The sequence below is a fragment of the Filicampus tigris genome, chromosome 8 (assembly GCF_054856515.1).
Source record: "Filicampus tigris isolate MCC_2025a chromosome 8, RoL_Ftig_1.0, whole genome shotgun sequence".
NCBI lineage: Eukaryota > Metazoa > Chordata > Actinopteri > Syngnathiformes > Syngnathidae > Filicampus > Filicampus tigris.
The window spans coordinates 6321327-6338714 of NC_141224.1; the positions used below are offsets into that span (position 1 = coordinate 6321327).

General features: G+C 43.4%; 2 protein-coding genes across 3 annotated transcripts; both read left to right on the forward strand.

The window, feature by feature from the left end:
• The first annotated feature begins 295 nt into the window (after positions 1-295).
• gapdh (glyceraldehyde-3-phosphate dehydrogenase) lies at positions 296-5665 on the forward strand. The gene is made up of 12 exons (XM_086037250.1): positions 296-410; positions 550-595; positions 1582-1681; positions 1764-1870; positions 3060-3150; positions 3225-3340; positions 3425-3506; positions 3639-3790; positions 3876-3954; positions 4910-4993; positions 5096-5193; positions 5289-5665. Exons 2-12 carry the CDS (start codon positions 573-575, stop codon positions 5356-5358), a joined length of 1002 nt encoding a protein of 333 aa, XP_085893376.1. The 5' UTR covers positions 296-410; positions 550-572; the 3' UTR covers positions 5359-5665.
• Positions 5666-6873: 1208 nt separating this feature from the next.
• On the forward strand, positions 6874-16546 carry LOC147143237 (non-homologous end joining factor IFFO1-like). 2 transcript variants are annotated; one of them, XM_086039016.1, is made up of 10 exons: positions 6874-7239; positions 7314-8235; positions 11337-11397; positions 11915-12010; positions 13540-13680; positions 13748-13968; positions 14041-14167; positions 14250-14339; positions 15014-15144; positions 15413-16546. In XM_086039016.1, the coding sequence occupies exons 2-10, from the start codon at positions 7337-7339 to the stop codon at positions 15510-15512; spliced, it is 1866 nt and encodes a 621-aa protein (XP_085895142.1). In that variant the 5' UTR covers positions 6874-7239; positions 7314-7336; the 3' UTR covers positions 15513-16546. The 2 variants fall into 2 exon arrangements, with proteins under 2 accessions (XP_085895142.1, XP_085895141.1); XM_086039015.1 differs by having other exon boundaries at positions 6878-8235; positions 15413-16545.
• The last annotated feature ends 842 nt before the right edge of the window (positions 16547-17388 follow it).

Below are 17388 nucleotides of genomic sequence, written 5' to 3' on the forward strand. Positions count from 1 at the left end.
CACTGTAAGGCAGGAAGAGATCCGATCCCCAGTCTGCTCCCTCTTTATACGTCTCAACGGCAGTGTAAACGTGTGTGTATACGTGTGTGTGTGTGTGTATACGTGTGTGTACTGAGAAGGTCAGCGATGGACCCCGAGGCGTAAACGAAACCGCGGCGGGTGTTGCATGTGTGCACAATACGGGGTGCAAAGAGGGGCCTGTTGCAAGCTCTGCGGCGGCCTGGCTAACCTTGACATTCAGAAGGGCAGCAGGGGGCGTGTCGTGTGCCTAGTAAAAAAAAAAAAAAAAAAAAAGGGGCAGTGAGGGGGCGTGGCTTCAAAGTCCACTTCTCCATAAAAAGCCGAGTTTAACTTTGCTCTCCCCCACTCTCACCTGGAGTCGCAGGATAGATTCAGGCATCTCACAAACGGTAATGGCGCGCTTCACGTATTCACTTTAATTTCTTACAGTTGGACTTTTGAATTGGAAGCACCTGCTTCTTGATTGAAGATGTCGCTCCGCCCACTGCGTTGTTGACTAATGCCATTGTTGTCTTTTATTTTTTGCAGAGGACTCGCTCAACTCAGGCAAAATGGTGAAAGTCGGTATCAACGGGTAAGGCTTGTTTTCGTTTTACATTTATTGCGTCTTGGTGTGTCCACTTGTTGCGATGTAATCTGTGCCCCCCCCAAATGAGCCTTTGGGACACTCAAGGGAAAATGTCAAGCTATTTTTACCCCCTCCTCGATGTGGATGACTGGAGATTACCATGTTTGTACGGAAGCCTCACCGTGTGATGTGCACTGTTGGGTAATAATAGTACTGATAAAATGGAGCCTTCCCAGTCAGTGTTGAACTTTGACCTTTAGTAGATAGCGGTTCTTTTTTTTTTTTTTTAACCCCCCAACTTCCATTGGCTCACTTGGATGTCTGCCCTCTACCCGCCCACCAACTACAGTGTATTTTGAACTCCACAGTTAAAAAGTAACAAGTTGATCAAACACGGCGCTTGTCGTCATCACACCAATTGGCACAGTTGACTTTGGACCCGCATTTTTGGGGGTCTTGCAATATATATATTATGCATGCTGGTCCGCCCCCCCACCCACCCCCCGCTCCCTATTAGGTTGCGTATATTTTCATTTCCGTTAATCAGGAAATATCCAAGTGAGATTAAAATCTTATTTTTCAAGGGAGTCCTATCCAAGAGTCTGCTTGTGAGTGGACGTTGTGGGAATCATTTGAGGCAACTTTTTACAGTTGGCAAACATGAGCTTTGTTTTATCACACATTGAGAACAAGATTCAAGTGAATTGATTAATGATTGGTTCAAAGATTTGACAGCCTGAAAAACTGTTGTTAACATAGAAATGCTAATTTGCATCAGACACATGACAAATAAGAGGGAGCATAATACAGAACCCTGCGGCACCCCCTTCTGGACAGTAAGAAAATCAGATCACATACCATAATTTTTACCATTGTACCAAATTTCAGAAAGCTTGAGAGCAAAGTTTTTCCACCGCTGTTCTCATTGTGCAACTCGCAACACCACCTAAAGGCCAGACTGAAATATTCAAGTGTTTTTCCTTCCTTGTCAGATTCGGCCGCATTGGTCGTCTGGTGACCCGTGCTGCTTTCCACTCCAAGAAGGTGGAGGTTGTGGCCATCAATGACCCCTTCATCGACCTGGACTACATGGTGAGTTTTAGCTTTAGGGGCTTGAACTGCTGTCCAAGTTGGTAGGAATTTTCATTTTTACAACTCGTCCCGTGCGCTTTAGGTCTACATGTTCAAGTATGACTCCACCCACGGCCGCTTCCACGGCGAGGTCAGGGTTGAGGGTGACAAGCTGGTCGTTGACGGACACAAGATCTCAGTGTTCCACGAGTAAGTCCAAAACGGCCTTTGGGGGAAAAAAAAAAAAAAAAAAAAGATATATTTTAAAAATATGTACTCTGTACTATTTTATTAAACCTCTAAAATGGGCTCAAATGTATATAAAAGGGTTAGGGTGACAACAATATGCTGTAGAGTGCTTTCCACCCACAGGCTCGCACATTTTATTGCTTGTGAGTTTGGAAAAAAAAGTTTTATTTTGAAAATTGAGTGCCTCTGGACACATGCCGAACTGCTCATTTTGGTCACGTGATATGGGAGTAAGTATTAAAAAAAAAAAAAAAAAAAAAAAAAAAAAAAAGCCCACAAGCTAGCAAAAATGTTCAGGAAAAAAAAAATAGTCAGCCTTGACCAAGTTTCTTTTTCTTTCTTTTATTCCCCCATATAAACAAATAAATAAATTGAAATAAAAGAAAATAAAAATGCAACAAATTCAATAGTGCAGTTGCTTCAATTCAATCTTTGTGAATTACTAGGACCTGAATGACTGAGAATCTCCATAGTCAGTCATAAGGGGGAGAAAAAAAAAAAATTTTTTAGCAAGCACAAAAATTAATAAATTACACGTATGTTAATGTATTAAAAAACTCAGGCAATTACTGTAAGATGTTAGGATACCAAGACTTCTTTGGATAGCATTTTCACAAGGCCAAATTAGGCTTCAAAGCTGCCCCAAATAGCGCTGACTACCTTGCTTGGATTTTGCAACATTCTATCTTTTGTCAAGCAGAATCTTCTACAATGACAGTAACCAAAACAATATTATGGAGTAGACTGCACATAATCTGTCTGTAAATCAACCTGGTTACGTGCACGTTTCCCCACATGAGGTTGAACACAATGTCCTCTGATAATGTTGAATAGAAATTGTTGCGAAAGAAATGATCCCTTGCAAGGTCCGAACTTTAACTATACAGGTCAAGTAACATTTCAAAATTCTTGTGTGTATAAAGTCAACCATGATGCAAATGCTGATGCTGGCACATGAGACAAAGTCTGCTTAATCTCACCTAATATCCTGTGTATTTGTTTTTCCACTTTTGGCATATTTAAAAAAAAAAAAAAAAATCCAAAACATTTACTTTGGTCTTGGGCTGAGCTTTTCACCGGAATGCTCAAAAAGATCAAGCGTTCCACTGTACTCTTATCGGGCGAATTGAATCAATGTTGTCGTCCGCAGGAGGGACCCCGCCAACATCAAATGGGGCGATGCTGGTGCCCAGTACGTGGTCGAGTCCACTGGCGTTTTCACCACCATTGAGAAGGCCTCCGTACGTACATCATCTCACCTGCCCTGTCCTGCTTTCTAACAAAAATGGCTAATCTGTCATCACGTTCACCACAGAGCCACTTGAAGGGCGGCGCCAAGAGAGTCATCATCTCCGCACCCAGCGCCGACGCACCCATGTTTGTCATGGGGGTCAACCACGAGAAGTACGACAACTCCCTCAAGGTTGTCAGGTGAGGATTTGCCACTTATGGACGAACGTTGCTTTTCTGCGCCATTGAGTCGATATGTAACGCTGGAACTGTTTGTCGTCATAGCAACGCTTCCTGCACAACCAACTGCCTGGCCCCTCTGGCCAAGGTCATCAATGACAACTTTGGCATCATTGAGGGCTTGATGGTGAGGATTCAAACACACGACGCCTTTTGAAAATACAGCGGCGGGGGGGGACTTGACTCCTCCTCCTGATACCGTCGCCTCACATTTGCCTCCGTCGAACTAATCGTCGGACGTGTTTTCTCCGCCTGTCAGAGCACCGTTCACGCCATCACCGCCACCCAGAAGACGGTGGACGGCCCCTCAGGCAAGCTGTGGAGGGACGGCCGCGGCGCCAGCCAGAACATCATCCCCGCTTCCACCGGCGCCGCCAAAGCCGTCGGCAAGGTCATCCCCGAGCTTAACGGGTAACATTTTTCAAAAATAACAATGGCACCTAACTATTTATGAATCGGACTTGAGGCAAGTTGTCATACTGTGTTTGTTTGACAGCAAGCTGACCGGCATGGCCTTCCGTGTGCCAACCCCCAACGTGTCCGTGGTGGACCTTACTGTCCGTCTGGAGAAACCCGTGAGTAGTCCTACTTGGCCGGAACTAGGGATGGACGGCGTATATTTCTTTTATCAATTGATTAATTTACTCCCAGCAAGTGTTGTCGACGCGCATGCGGTATAAGACATTTGACACCAAACTCTGCCATCTCCCTTCTTGCTTCAACACAATTCAATGTCCTTTGATATGAACGTTAGTCTTAAGTAGTAGACAAAAATTGTCTTTGTCCAAATTGTTTGCTTTTGTTTGTTGTTGCCAAGGGGTGAAATGCTTGTATACCACCATTGCTTCAACACAATTGCATTTATGTTAAGATAAGCAGGATAGAAAACGGGTTGTAAATAGTAGGCGGGAAACTACTTCATGGCACCCCCCCCGCTAGTTGCCATGGAGCAAAAATGTGTCAAGTAAACTGCTAATGGCTAGCAAGTTATTGCTTCAAGACAGTGTTTTTCAAACTTTTCTTGAGTCAAGGCACATTTCTTTCATTGGAAAAATTCCGCGGCACACCACCAGCTGAAATTGTGAAAAAAAAAAAAAAAAAAAAAAAAAGCTTATTTTAACAATGAGTGTTATATTGTTTATATAAGCATTTTTTTAACATTGAAGAATGACGTTTATATTATAACGTCTTGAACAGGAATTAAATAACCACAAAGAAAAAAGTATTTTATCATGTTTCATATTGATACTCACTCGGTGTGACACAATGGGCCTGTTTGGATAAACCTGCTTTAATTATTCGCTTGTCTCAAAACAGACAATTGGCTACCTGCTGCTGCCACCTGCTGGTATGAAAGAGTACTACAATGTAGTAAAGACACAATTACGCTGCCAGGCGCTTGACCGCACAAATTAGATCATTTCTCACGGCACACCTGACAATATCTCGCGGCAGTCTTCTCACTTTTTTGTGCCGAGCCAGCTTAGTCTCGATTTGGCTTGCATGTAAGCAGTTTTTGTTTTTTGACAGGCCAAGTACGACGACATCAAGAAGGTGGTGAAGGCTGCCGCTGATGGACCCATGAAGGGCATTCTGGGATACACAGACCACCAGGTACAATTTTAATCCTTTTTAAGAAAAAAAAAATATATATATATATATTAAAAAATTATATATATATTTTTTTTTTTGACTGTGTGGCATCCCCCATTGCAGGTTGTGTCCACAGACTTCAACGGTGACACCCACTCCTCCATCTTTGATGCCGGCGCTGGCATCGCCCTCAACGAACACTTTGTCAAGCTGGTCTCCTGGTACGTGTGGCATCTTGACTGTAGAAGTACGGCTCCAGTCTACAGTATTGAAATGGCTTCTCAATTTCGGACAACCTTTTTGTTTCTCTCCACAGGTACGACAATGAGTTTGGCTACAGCAACCGCGTGTGCGACCTGATGGCCCACATGGCTTCCAAGGAGTAAACCCAATCGGGAGACTCTGCACTTTGCCACATTCTCCACATCAGAGTTCCACATGTACACCAAAAAAAAAAAAAAAGTTTAACGCTGTACGTGTGGAGCTCTGCCTTGTTGCGTTTACTAGATGAACCCCGCTGCCTGGGAAGAGACCCCCCCCCCCACCTTTCCACAGATCGCAAAGGATTTATTTGTAAAAAAATGTCCTTCTCTGAAATATCCTGTTCTGCGCTTGTGAGGAGTTAAAGGTGTTGAGTGTCTGTGGTACTGCAGCGATGCAGTTGGCGGAGAAATAAATGTCCTCTTTGTGAGACCCACGGCTTCTTTTGTGGCATTCGTGCGTAATCCAGTGACTTGAATACAAAAGGTAATGTTCTTTGCATGTGGGCAAAGAGGGCTGGTTGCCAAAGCACCACCAGCCGTTTACTCAATGGGACACTCGAATACAAAATGACTACACTGGCAATGAGCTGCTGTAGGCCACTGCTCCAAACGCCCACTGAACTGACCAACCTGAATCCTGTCGTCACTCACTAGGCCACGCCCCTTAGAATCACATCCAAAACACATATATGGTAAAATGCACCCCACCACCCTCTCCGTCGTGGGGGTTATGTTCAAGAACCCCCTCACTATAAGTGAAATCCACGATATAGAAATGCCCTTCATAAATACTTCCTAGGCATGTTTTTGTAGCATTTATGGTATTTTACACACTCAAAAATATGAGTGAGCAAGGGCAATTGACGAGACAAAAATACTGTACAGTGTAACACTGCTGTTTTTTCTCACACATCATGCCCAACGATTCACATAAAATTAACCTACAGCCATTGCTTTTTTTTTCTTATTTCACCTGTCAAACATGATGGTATACCGCCATCTACTGGTTGACGGTGGAAATTCAAATGGGAGATTTTGGATTAGACTGCACAAAAAAAAGAAAATAGTGGAACCCAGAACCTGTGATGTTTCGGGAGTTGACTACACCACACCACACATACTGTAAAACTTTCCAAGATTTCATGAGACACTGACGCCAAGGTTGCGTTTTGGGGAAACAATAAAATGTCATAAAATAAATAATAGAATTTAAGTTATAATTGTTTACTACTAAGATTTTATGAGACACTGAAGCCAAGGTTTAACTTTGAGGATAAATTAATAAAATGTCATAAAACAAATAAAATTTAAGTTATAAATGTAGGTCAGTGCTTTTGGTCGTGTTCAGGCGAACAGAAGACTGTTTTCATAAATGTAAAAGCAAAATGACCATTAAGAGGCGTTCATGCTTCTTCCTAACGTGAATCAATCAGGTGGTTGTGACGTCATCCAATACCGCTCACTGCACCTAGGGGGCGTACTTTCATAACATCCGCATTGTTTGACGTACTACCGCGAGTAACTAGACCTCCAATAATTTCTCTCTTTGTCTTTTCAGTTCAGCGACACGTTTTTAACATAATTTCCACACAATTCTTGATTAAACGCTAATTTCTTTTTCACATTTCGTTTCTAGTGGCGCAATTTGGTGCGTTAAAGAGTTACACGAACCTCCTGCTCGTGTGCTGTCGTCATTACGGTAAAGCTTGTATCAGCTGCACTTGTGCTGCGGTCACATTTTGTTGCCATAACTCGGAGAGACTCGCTCACCTCAGATTTCTCCTTCACCCATCTGATTTGATTCTCCTTTTTTTGGGACAAATCCTCCACCGTGTCGCCGTTTACCGTGTCGATCATTCGGGGAACATTTTTACTGCATTTCTTTTTTTTTTTTGGTTCTTGTGTCACCGAGCTGAGCAAGCAGCAGCGGCAGCAGCAGTCGACGTTAAAACCTTCTTCTAATCTGCGAGGATAAATCTAATTCCGAGACAGTTATATAAGAAGGTAAACGCTGCGCATCTCAGCCGATCGGTTCTTTATTTTTATCGTTGTTCCTCTTCACATTATTCTGCTTTAAGAGAGACACATCCCGCCCGTGTTCATGCCAGATCTGCAGCGCTTTAGTTTCCCGTACCATAGCATGAATCCATTGTTGGGGGCCACGGCTCATCTCCAACAACATCCGCAGCCAAGCCAGGCCACCGGACTCCCAGAATCCCCCTCGGGCCTCCTCCCGGACGCCGTGTTCGGCTCTGCGGACCCGGCGTCTCTCCTGCTGGGTGATCTCCCCGATCCTGAACATCCGGGGCCCGAGTTCCCCTCGCAGAGCTCGCCTTACTTGCACCACTACCAGCATCAGCATCACCAGCCCACGGCGCACCATCCTCCCGCCGCCATGGCTCTGCGCAATGACCTGGGCTCCAACATCAGTGTGCTCAAAACCCTCAACCTGAGATTCAGGTGCTTCCTGGCCAAGGTGCACGAGCTGGAGCGCAGGAATAAAGTTCTGGAGAAGCAGCTGCAGCAGGCGGTGGAGGCCAACAGCGGCTGCAGGCCCCACACGCAAGAGGCCGGCGTCCAGACGGGTTTCGTGGGGGCCATCCCGCTCAGACCTGGCTCGCTGCCGTTCCACAACACCAACAACTCAGCCAGGAGACCCACAAGCTTGTCCTGCCTGGCTCCCGAGAGCGTCGCTCCCACCCGAACCGACGGCGCCAGTAACCCGGCCATCACCGTCAGCCAGGCGTCGCCCTCCGCGGACTCGCCCGTGTCCAGAACCGGCGGACGTTCGGTGGCCGCGGCTCCTCGCTTCCTGCCGGGCACCATCTGGTCCTACAACCCCACTCGCAGGTACGGGTCGGAGCGTCTGACCAGCCCGGGGGTCTCCTGGGTGCACCCGGATGGGGTCGGGGTCCAGATCGACACCATCACCCCCGAGATCAGAGCGCTCTACAACGTCCTGGCTAAAGTCAAGCGCGAGAGGGACGAGTATAAACGCAGGTAAACGGAATTATAATGATACCTTGATTTTATAAATGTAATCTTCACATTACTGCGTTTGTAACTCGGACTGAACAATTAATCCAATTCAAATCACAATGTAGTAGAATGCAATTTTGAAATCGCGAAGGCTGCAATTTTGAAAAAAAAAAAATCACCAATCAAATCATTGTAATAGCGATGTATTTCTTGTTTTTATTTGTTAAAAAAACAGAAGGAAAGAGGCCCGGGGAAATTAATCGCATATTAAATCGGAATGGCAATATTGAGGAATATGATCAATTTGATTATTTTTCAAATTCAGCCTTACTCGTCGGTCCATTCCAGCCTGAAATGGTTGCGCACATGCTTGTGCGGCTGCGCTGGACCAGGACAGTACTGGGTCGCAGTCTCCCCCACCTCGATGAAAAAGTTCACTGAAAATTTTTCGCGGCATATACGCCGCAAGATTCAAATTCCCGGGCTGAATTTTGGCCCCGGTTAGGTCCTTGTTCCTAACTGAAATCATTCGTAACACAAATCAACTTTCTCCACTGACATCAATGGAAATGCCATTAATCTGTTCCAGCAATTCCAGAAACTTTATTTATTTAATTTTTTTTTATGACATAAAGAAAAATAGCACTGTACAGTATTGCTACTGTACAAAATCATAAAGCAATAACTGATTGGATTTTTTTCTGCTTCATAGTGATACACGTGCCCGGCTAAAGATATTTTGCCGCCCATTCGAAATTTTTCATCCATGTGGTGGGGATGCTGTGGACGCTACATTCATACTAAACCGTGGTTATACTATAGGTTTCTTTTTGCTAAATTTGGCAAAATAAGTCAAGGTACCACTGTATTGCACTTCTAAACCGTTTTTTTTTTTTTTTTAAATACTTTTTTCGAGCAGCTGCAGCTCAGCTGTCTCTGGCTGAGTCAGCATAAATCCCTACCCAGTCTGAGACTCCGCACAGAGGCAGGTGCGGTTGCTAGGAATATACACACAACATAAACAAGTCGGCTTCTAAATATAGAGAAGAATGGAGGTCAATCACATTTCAATTGGTCAGATGTTCACATGGGAGCTTCCTGTCGGGAACAGGGTGAAAATAGTTTTTATTTATTTATTTATCAAAAGTTAGTTTTAATTCAATGTTAGAGCAAGTTTATTAGTTTTTGTATTTAAAAAAAATATATATATGGAGTATTTGTTGTGTTCAAGATAAAAAAAAAAAAAAAAAAGTATATTTTTGGGGGTAGAGTTTTTATAACTCAATTTTGTTGTAGCGGCAGTTTATTTTGGTTGTAAGTCCACTGTTGGCCACTAGATGGCGGCACACTATTGTTTTACACTGCACCAATTCGAAAGATGAAGAAATTTTTGCGAAAAATGTATTCAATGTTTAATTGTCAGCAATCCGCAGAAAGTGACGACTGTAGGTTCATTTTTTTAATTGACATCTTTAACCATAATTACTGATGCATGTATTGTGAGATTGTTAGTTTAGAAAAAAAAAGGGATTTGTTTACAGTAAAGACATAGAAGCCTCGATACACTGTAACACCATTTGTACAATATTTTTGTGTTTTGTTATTTTTTGTCTCTCAATATATTATGATTTTAATTGTGTCATTATTTTAGAAGTGCGTTTAAAGAGCTTTTTTTTTAAAAAAAAAATGGCGTATCGGGTTTTTAATGTGAGCCCTAATGGGCTGAATGACCTCATACACGCCCAGCTTCAAACAACCTTCACGTGTTGAGCCTTTCCCCCCCCCCTCCTGAGTGACTTCAATGTGGGCCTTGGCGTCAGTCTCCTTCGGTTACGACTCACCTTCACGCCAGAAAGGGACGTTTTGTTGCCCGGATATTATTTTACTTGGCTTACATAATAGCTTGGTCATGCTCGTCTTGTTTTCTCACAAACTCTTGTAACCACACACAAGAGTGAAAACCTGCCCCCCCCCCTCCCCCCTTCTCACTTCTCACCATATCTGCAATGCACCATGCACTGCTGGAAGATGGGGCGGGTGTGGAGAGGGCGGGGGGGAGGGGGTGGGGCGGATTTTATCGTCCCGCCTCGCCAAAGGTTGCACGCTCCTCTCTGCATTCCCCAAGCATACGTCTCCTGTTTTGTGGACTGTTTGAGATGCAGGAGCGCTTTGTGGAGATCTCGGCGTGTCGCAGTGTTTGGAAATCCTTAATGAGATGATGCGGCAGTCCGCAGAGGGCAGCGACGCTCGCACGCAGGCGGGGGGCGGCGGGGGGTGCTGGGTTGGGCTTTTAAACGTATTAAAAGTTGGGATTTATAGGATGATGTTTCAGCATCACGGCTGTGCCCTTTTTTTATGAACCCGACAATTTGTGAGCCGCGCTTCCTCTTTCAATTCGTCATCGTATTGAGACGTTTTTGGAGAATTGTATGCTAGCAACTTATAAACAGTTTGAGGAAGGCACTTCCAATAAAGAGGAAGTCAACCCAAATGTTATTTTTTTCAAGAATATGTTTTATGCAAGCCCACTAGTTGAAACAAGGCATTGTGATAAATATTGCGTTTGTGGAATAAGAGTTAATCCACCCGTTTTCAGCCATCTCTGGGGGCGGCCATTTTGTCACTAACTGTCGACTGAAAATGACATCACAACTGCTCAGGGCTCAGTTAACGACCAATCATGGCTGACCGTTTTTTTTTTAAGCTGAGCCGTGATTGGTTGACAGTCAGAGGACTGAAAAATGCTGACATCACTCCTCATGTTTGTAAATCTAAAATCGGATTGGTCGATGTTAATAGTGTATGTATCATACGCCAGCACTTGGGATTCCGAAGGCATTGGGCAGATTACAGGTGCCTTAAAGAGACGGGGCCTTTTAGGGCGGCCTCGGCGAGTCTCCATGTGAGTGTCTGGGCGCGAGGTGTGGTCAACAGCAGCTTTTGCGTGAGTGTGTGTGTGCGTTACTGTTTTTCCGGTGAAAGATGAACCGCGATATAGCAAGGGAACGTTTTAGCGTATCGACAATGTTACCATTATTTTTATTTGGCACTTGAGGGCAAATAAATGAGACATTTTGAGTTGAATTGCCTTACGTCACCTCTTGTATCTGTTTGACTCGTAGATGGGAAGAAGAATACACAATGAGGACAGACCTGCAGCAGAAGATTGCTGACTTGCAAGAGGTAATGATTTGAGTGCGGCGGTGCAGTGCCCCTGCGCCCCCCGCCCCCCTCTAGCTCCACCTGTGTATTGGTCCACCATAAATAATAAAATAAAACATTAGCAAAATCAACAAATTCACATTGAGCATTTTTTTTTCGTCAATTTTACATATACATTTAGCTTATTATTATTATTATTTTTAGAGGCTCGAGCATCTAAACAGACAAAAGATTTTTGTGCATGCGAGCAACACCCGTGGCTCATCGACGGGAATGTTGACCTGAGCTGATCAGCAGCTTACGCCCGCGTTTGAATTGAGTCAACAGGGGGCGCCAAAAGACGATTACCTCCTCGCGGTCGATGAAGCGTTTACGATTTACAATGTTTTTGCGTGGCGGTTCACTGGCGCTCAAAGCTTTTATTGTGCTCATCATGACCTCCTCTTGCGTAATCAAGAACTCCTCCGTGTGCGTGTATACGCTTGTGTTGTGATGCTTCCCGTTTGTTTTTTTTTTGTTTTTTTTTGTGTCCGCGCAGGACCTGCAGGAGAGCGAAGGCTGCCAGGATGAGCTGGCCCTCCGAGTTCAGCAGTTGAAGGCCGAGCTGGTTCTCTTCAAAGGCCTCATGAGCAACGTGAGCGCGCCACTGACAACATCACTCTAAGCTGAAATTGTCTTTTCAACGCATAACGGAACACGCTGACATCCACTTGCACTTGCATATGTCTGTTTTTGCTCAACTTTTTTTTTCCAGAGCACTTTAAAACAACCACAGCTGCATATCGGCGCTGTCCTGTGAAAAACACTTATTTCCAATTTTGGAACTGTTTTTAATTTTCACTTTAATGCTCTGTCTGTAACGCGGAAACATGATTCATGTAAAAATAAGAAAATGAAAAAAAAAAGGAGTGTTTTTCACAGGACAGCGAAAATCACAAAATACTAAAAGAACGCCGAGTCTCTTGCTGAGTCGGAAGCAAAGGATTAAAAAATGTTTGGAGATGAGTTTTTCGAACCATATTTGGCAACTTGAGTCCAAGTGGACACCACACCGAGGCAGTAGAATCATGTGATTTTTTTTTTTTTCACCTAGCCAATCATTGAAGAGCAGTAATAATTCAAACATTCGAATTAAACACGATGAAAGTGTACTGCTGCACCATTATCGTAAACAACTTCGACTTTTGTCGAATCAATACACACCTTTTTTTTTTTCATGAAAACATGCAATTTTGTTTTCATGAAATGGTGAGTTTGTTCTCCAAACTATACTTTTCTTCAAAGACATACAAAATCTCAAAAGTGTTTTGACTTTTCCTCACAAGGCCCAAAAGCAAAACCTTTTTTCTGAAAACTTTACTTTTATTTACTTACTGATCTTATTTAATACATGTAACGTAATTTAAAATTATTTTACATGAAAGTAATGTTTAGGGTGAAAAACATTTTCTGGCATTTTTTTTTTTTTTTTTTTAAAGGAGGAAGTCAACCCAAACATTTTTCTCAAGAATATGTTCCCAGCAGGCCCACTAGTTGAAACACGGCATTCTGATAAATTTTTTGTTTGTGGAATAAGTATGAATCCGCTCGTTTTTAGCCATCTCTGGAGGCGGCCATTTTGTCTTCTGTCGACTGAAAATGACATCACAACTGCTCACAACGACCAATCACGGCTGACCTGTTATCTGAATTTGAGCCGTGATTGGTCGTTGAGAGCAGTTGTGATGTCATTTTCAGTCGACTGAAGACAAAATGGCCGCCCCCAGAGATGGCTAAAAACGAGTGGATTAACACTTATTCCACAAACAAAAAATTGATCAGAATGCCGTGTTTCAACTAGTGGGCTTGCATAGAACATATTCTTGAAAAAAAAATGTTTACGTTGACTTCCCTTTAAAGCTAAATATAGAATTTTGGTCGACTACTGTTTTTGGGGAGAATATTGTTTTGGAAAGCAAAATGTAGCGTTTTTACTGGATGAAATATTGTGTTTAGGGGAAAATGCAGCTTTTTCGTCCAATGTGGTTAAGTTGAAGAAATTTTCACCGCGGCCCATTATTAATTAATTCATTCATTCATTCATAATGTATGTATTACAGTTTGATATGGAGTATGGGTTATTTAAGGATTTGAATCAAGGCACTGTTGTTGGCGCTTATCTAGAATCTGTCAGATCTGGACACCAAGATTCAGGAGAAAGCCATGAAAGTGGACATGGACATCTGCCGCAGGATCGACATCACGGCTCGACTCTGTGACGTCGCCCAGCAGAGGAACTGTGAAGACGTCATCCAGATGTACCAGGTGACCTCTTTTCCACATTTTTCAACATTGGCGTTTCACTTTTTAAACCCGCAAAACATCGGCGCAGGTTACAAACAACCAGCCGCCATTGAGCCTGCGCCGCAAACAAACGCCCGTGTCCGTTAACGGCAGCGAGGGCGACGAACCAGTCAGCACGTCCGAAAGCGACGCCGGCGTGGCCAAAGAGGACCAGCAGCAGCAGCAGCAACAACAACAACAACAGCAGCAGCACGGCAACTCGTCAGCCAATCAGATCAACGAGGAGATGCAGAGGATGCTGAACCATCTGTGAGCGGTCGCACGCGGGCAGGAAACCTCTCGGGATTTTCCCACCTCTCACGCGAATTCTTCACCTTGCAGCCGCGAGTGCGAGTTTGAGGACGACTGTGATAGTCTGGCCTGGGAGGAGACGGAGGAGACGCTGCTGCTGTGGGAGGATTTCCCAGGATGCACTCTGCCTCCTGACCCCGCCCACCCGCCTGGAGAGGTCGGCTACGGCTTCAACAAACTGCGATTGACTTGGCCCATTTGTCTGTTTTACAATCTAGGTTCTTTTCCCCTTCTACCAGGACGACTGTCTGGAAAAAGTGATTAATGACACTGAGTGCTTGTTCAAGTCCCGAGAGAAGGAATACCAGGAGACCATTGACCAGATTGAGGTAAAATATTTGATTTGCAATACCAAAACTGTATTGGTATTGGTGCAGTTACTGTACGTCAGTACTCATACTGGGAAGAAAAAAAAGTACAACAACACTCTATGGTATTCTATTTGATGAAACAAATACAGTGATAGCCTAATTAAATAGAATGTCACAAATTAAACTGTGCATGATTTCATGCTTCACTGCTCCATTGTGCTGCACTTTCTAGTGTGCAATCCTTTACCACCAGGGGGCAGTGTAATACTTATATAATAAATATTCAAAGACCGTCTCTTCTAAGCGTAGTAAATTGCAGTAATATTAGTTTTTATACGCCTGAGGGTATCATTATATTGTTTGTATGTTTGCCACTGCAGGTTTTATGCTCTACGGAAGTTGCTTCGTGGGTAATAACTATTGCGACATTGATGCTCGCTTCGTTAGCTATCTTAGCCTTTTCTGTTAGCATTAAGCTAGCGGACTTACATTCGTTTATGTGGTTAAAATACACAGGGAATTCTCTGTTTTGTTGAAACTTTTTGAAGAATTGCTCTGCTCGCTGCCACCATCTAATGCTGGAAATTATTTTTTTTATAAAGCATATCGTGAGTTGGAATGTCGCGCTGTGTTACTAGAAATGACTTGTCAGTGTATTAAAAGGATACTGAAAGTCCAGCTGTTCCCTCCAGCTGGAGTTGGCGACAGCCAAGAGCGACATGAACCGCCACCTGCACGAGTACATGGAGATGTGCTCCATGAAGAGAGGCCTGGACGTCCAGATGGAGACCTGCAGGAGACTCATCACGCAAAGCGGCGACAAGTATGTGCGCGCTCGCTCACGTCATCACTCAATCGCGCACTGGTGGGAAGTCAAAAAGCACACGTTTCTTTTTACTTTCCCGCTTGCGTACAAAGTTTGTACTTTTTGCTTTTATTTAAGTGCAGGATTTGAACCATCAACTCAAACCCACTTTTAATCTGCTTAATTTTTACTCCACACAATATTAATCAGAATACTGTGTTTCGAAAAGAGGACACATATATATATATTATATATACATATCACATGCCATCTTCATCTCTGACAGTAACGCGGCGGCGCAGACGTCCTCCGACGACAGCGACCAACGAGAGAGCGACAGGAGCTCGGCGTCTCCGCCGTCGTCGTCCAGCGCCGGGAGGTCCTGACACCTGGCCGCTGCGGTCACGTGATCTGCAAAACAGTACGGCGCCGTCGCACCACCACCACCCCTGTGGCCCTATAAACAACGTCATCATCATCACATCATAGTAGTCAAACTTGCGTATCGTCCACGTAGCCATCTTACACCAGCTTGTCAAATAGTCTGTTATAACCAGAACATTTAGTAGGATTTGTTAGAAAATGCGAAGCGTTCTAGTTAGTGCAGGGCTGAAATATTTTTTTGCAGTTGCTTAAAAAAGACTATATTTGAATTCAGCAGCATCAAAATTTCTGCAACCTGGAGGTATTGTGGAATGAATATAAAGCGGCAAAAATAATTTTCTGGGGGAGCATTCAACAAAATATCATCAAAATATATCTTCTTTGTGGTAGTCTATCCTTTTGGGGATCAAATAGAGATTTTTGTTTGTGCTGAATGTGGCATTTGTTTATCATAAATATTGCGTTTCATGAATTTGTGTCATTTGGGGGGACAAAAAATAGATATTTTGGCAAGTTATATTCCTTCTGGGGACAAAATGTGCTGTTTTTTTTAAGGGCACAGATAAAGTGTTATGGTCCTTTGGGCTAATATTTGCAATATTTGGTGAAAATGTCTTTTTGAGTTAAAATATAGTTTTGGGGGCAAAATATAGCTATTGGGGTAAAATGTGTTTTTGCAATTGCAAGTTTTGGTGGGGTAAAAGTAATATTGATTTTTGAGGGCGCTGTCAACATTTTTGGTGTTTTTGCATTAATCCTCGTACCTCCAAAATCATCACCCCCCCCCCAAAAAAAACCGGCCTGTTTGTCATTAACTACGCGAGCAAGCCATTTTCAACACTTTAGATTGGGCAAATAAATAGTGAAAATAAGACTGACACATGTAGATTGAACAATATTACAAATTTGTGAAAAAATATGAAATTTAACAAATGGTGACATAAGTTTCGGCCCAATACCGGCGATATATTGTTTTGGGTAGCAAAATTAAGATTTTGTTTTGGCGAAAATATTTCATGTGGGGAGGGTGTAGCGTTTTCTTGGGGGGGAAAAATTATGGGGGGAAAATTTAGTGGTTTGGTGACAACATATGTTTTTGGGGGTCACTGTTTTGTGGAAAAATATGCATGACATTTAAAATAACGTTTTTAGTGCAGCATGTCAGCCAACAGTTGTCCAAAAAAAAAACAATCCGGTCCTCACGATAATAATGCTTCACTTTTTGAACAATTTCCTACTAAATTTTCATAAGGTTTATTTTCCACGTTGAATAGAGACACAACATTAGTGTACCTCATTCGCAAACAAGAGAAGCATTGCATTGTTCGTAGAAGATTCAGCCTTGTTGATTTGAGCAAAACGACATCACAAATAAACAATAAGAAACATGTTCACCCTAATATCGCTAACAAATATGTCGAGCTGCTGTAAAAGTATTAGCATTACTATTCACAGCAACTGTGTGGATGACGAGCACTTTTCCACTCATGTTCCGATGTCACGAGTCAGCGTTTTACTGCCTTACAGCTGCAGAGTGGAAGCTTGCTTTGGTTCTGCGCAGAAACGTTATCAGGCTGCAAAGCTGAGCGAAGCCGCATTGTGAGTTGCGGGAAGTAATTGCGCTTTCATGCATCACAACTTGAAACGTCAGCAGCGGGCAGCCCGCTGAGAACGAGCCGCAACCCAACGTTTGGCACAAGAGTTATTGGGTGCCGATGACTCCAGTGGTCAAGCCTTGGCAATTTTGGAAGTAGGGAGCTCGTTGTGTGCAATATGTTCAGTGCACTTCCACTGACAACAGCGATTGGAAGCGTCTGATTCAGACTGAGAGAGAGAGAGAACGGTTGCAGTGTTTTTTAGTAGTGTGTGAATAATACA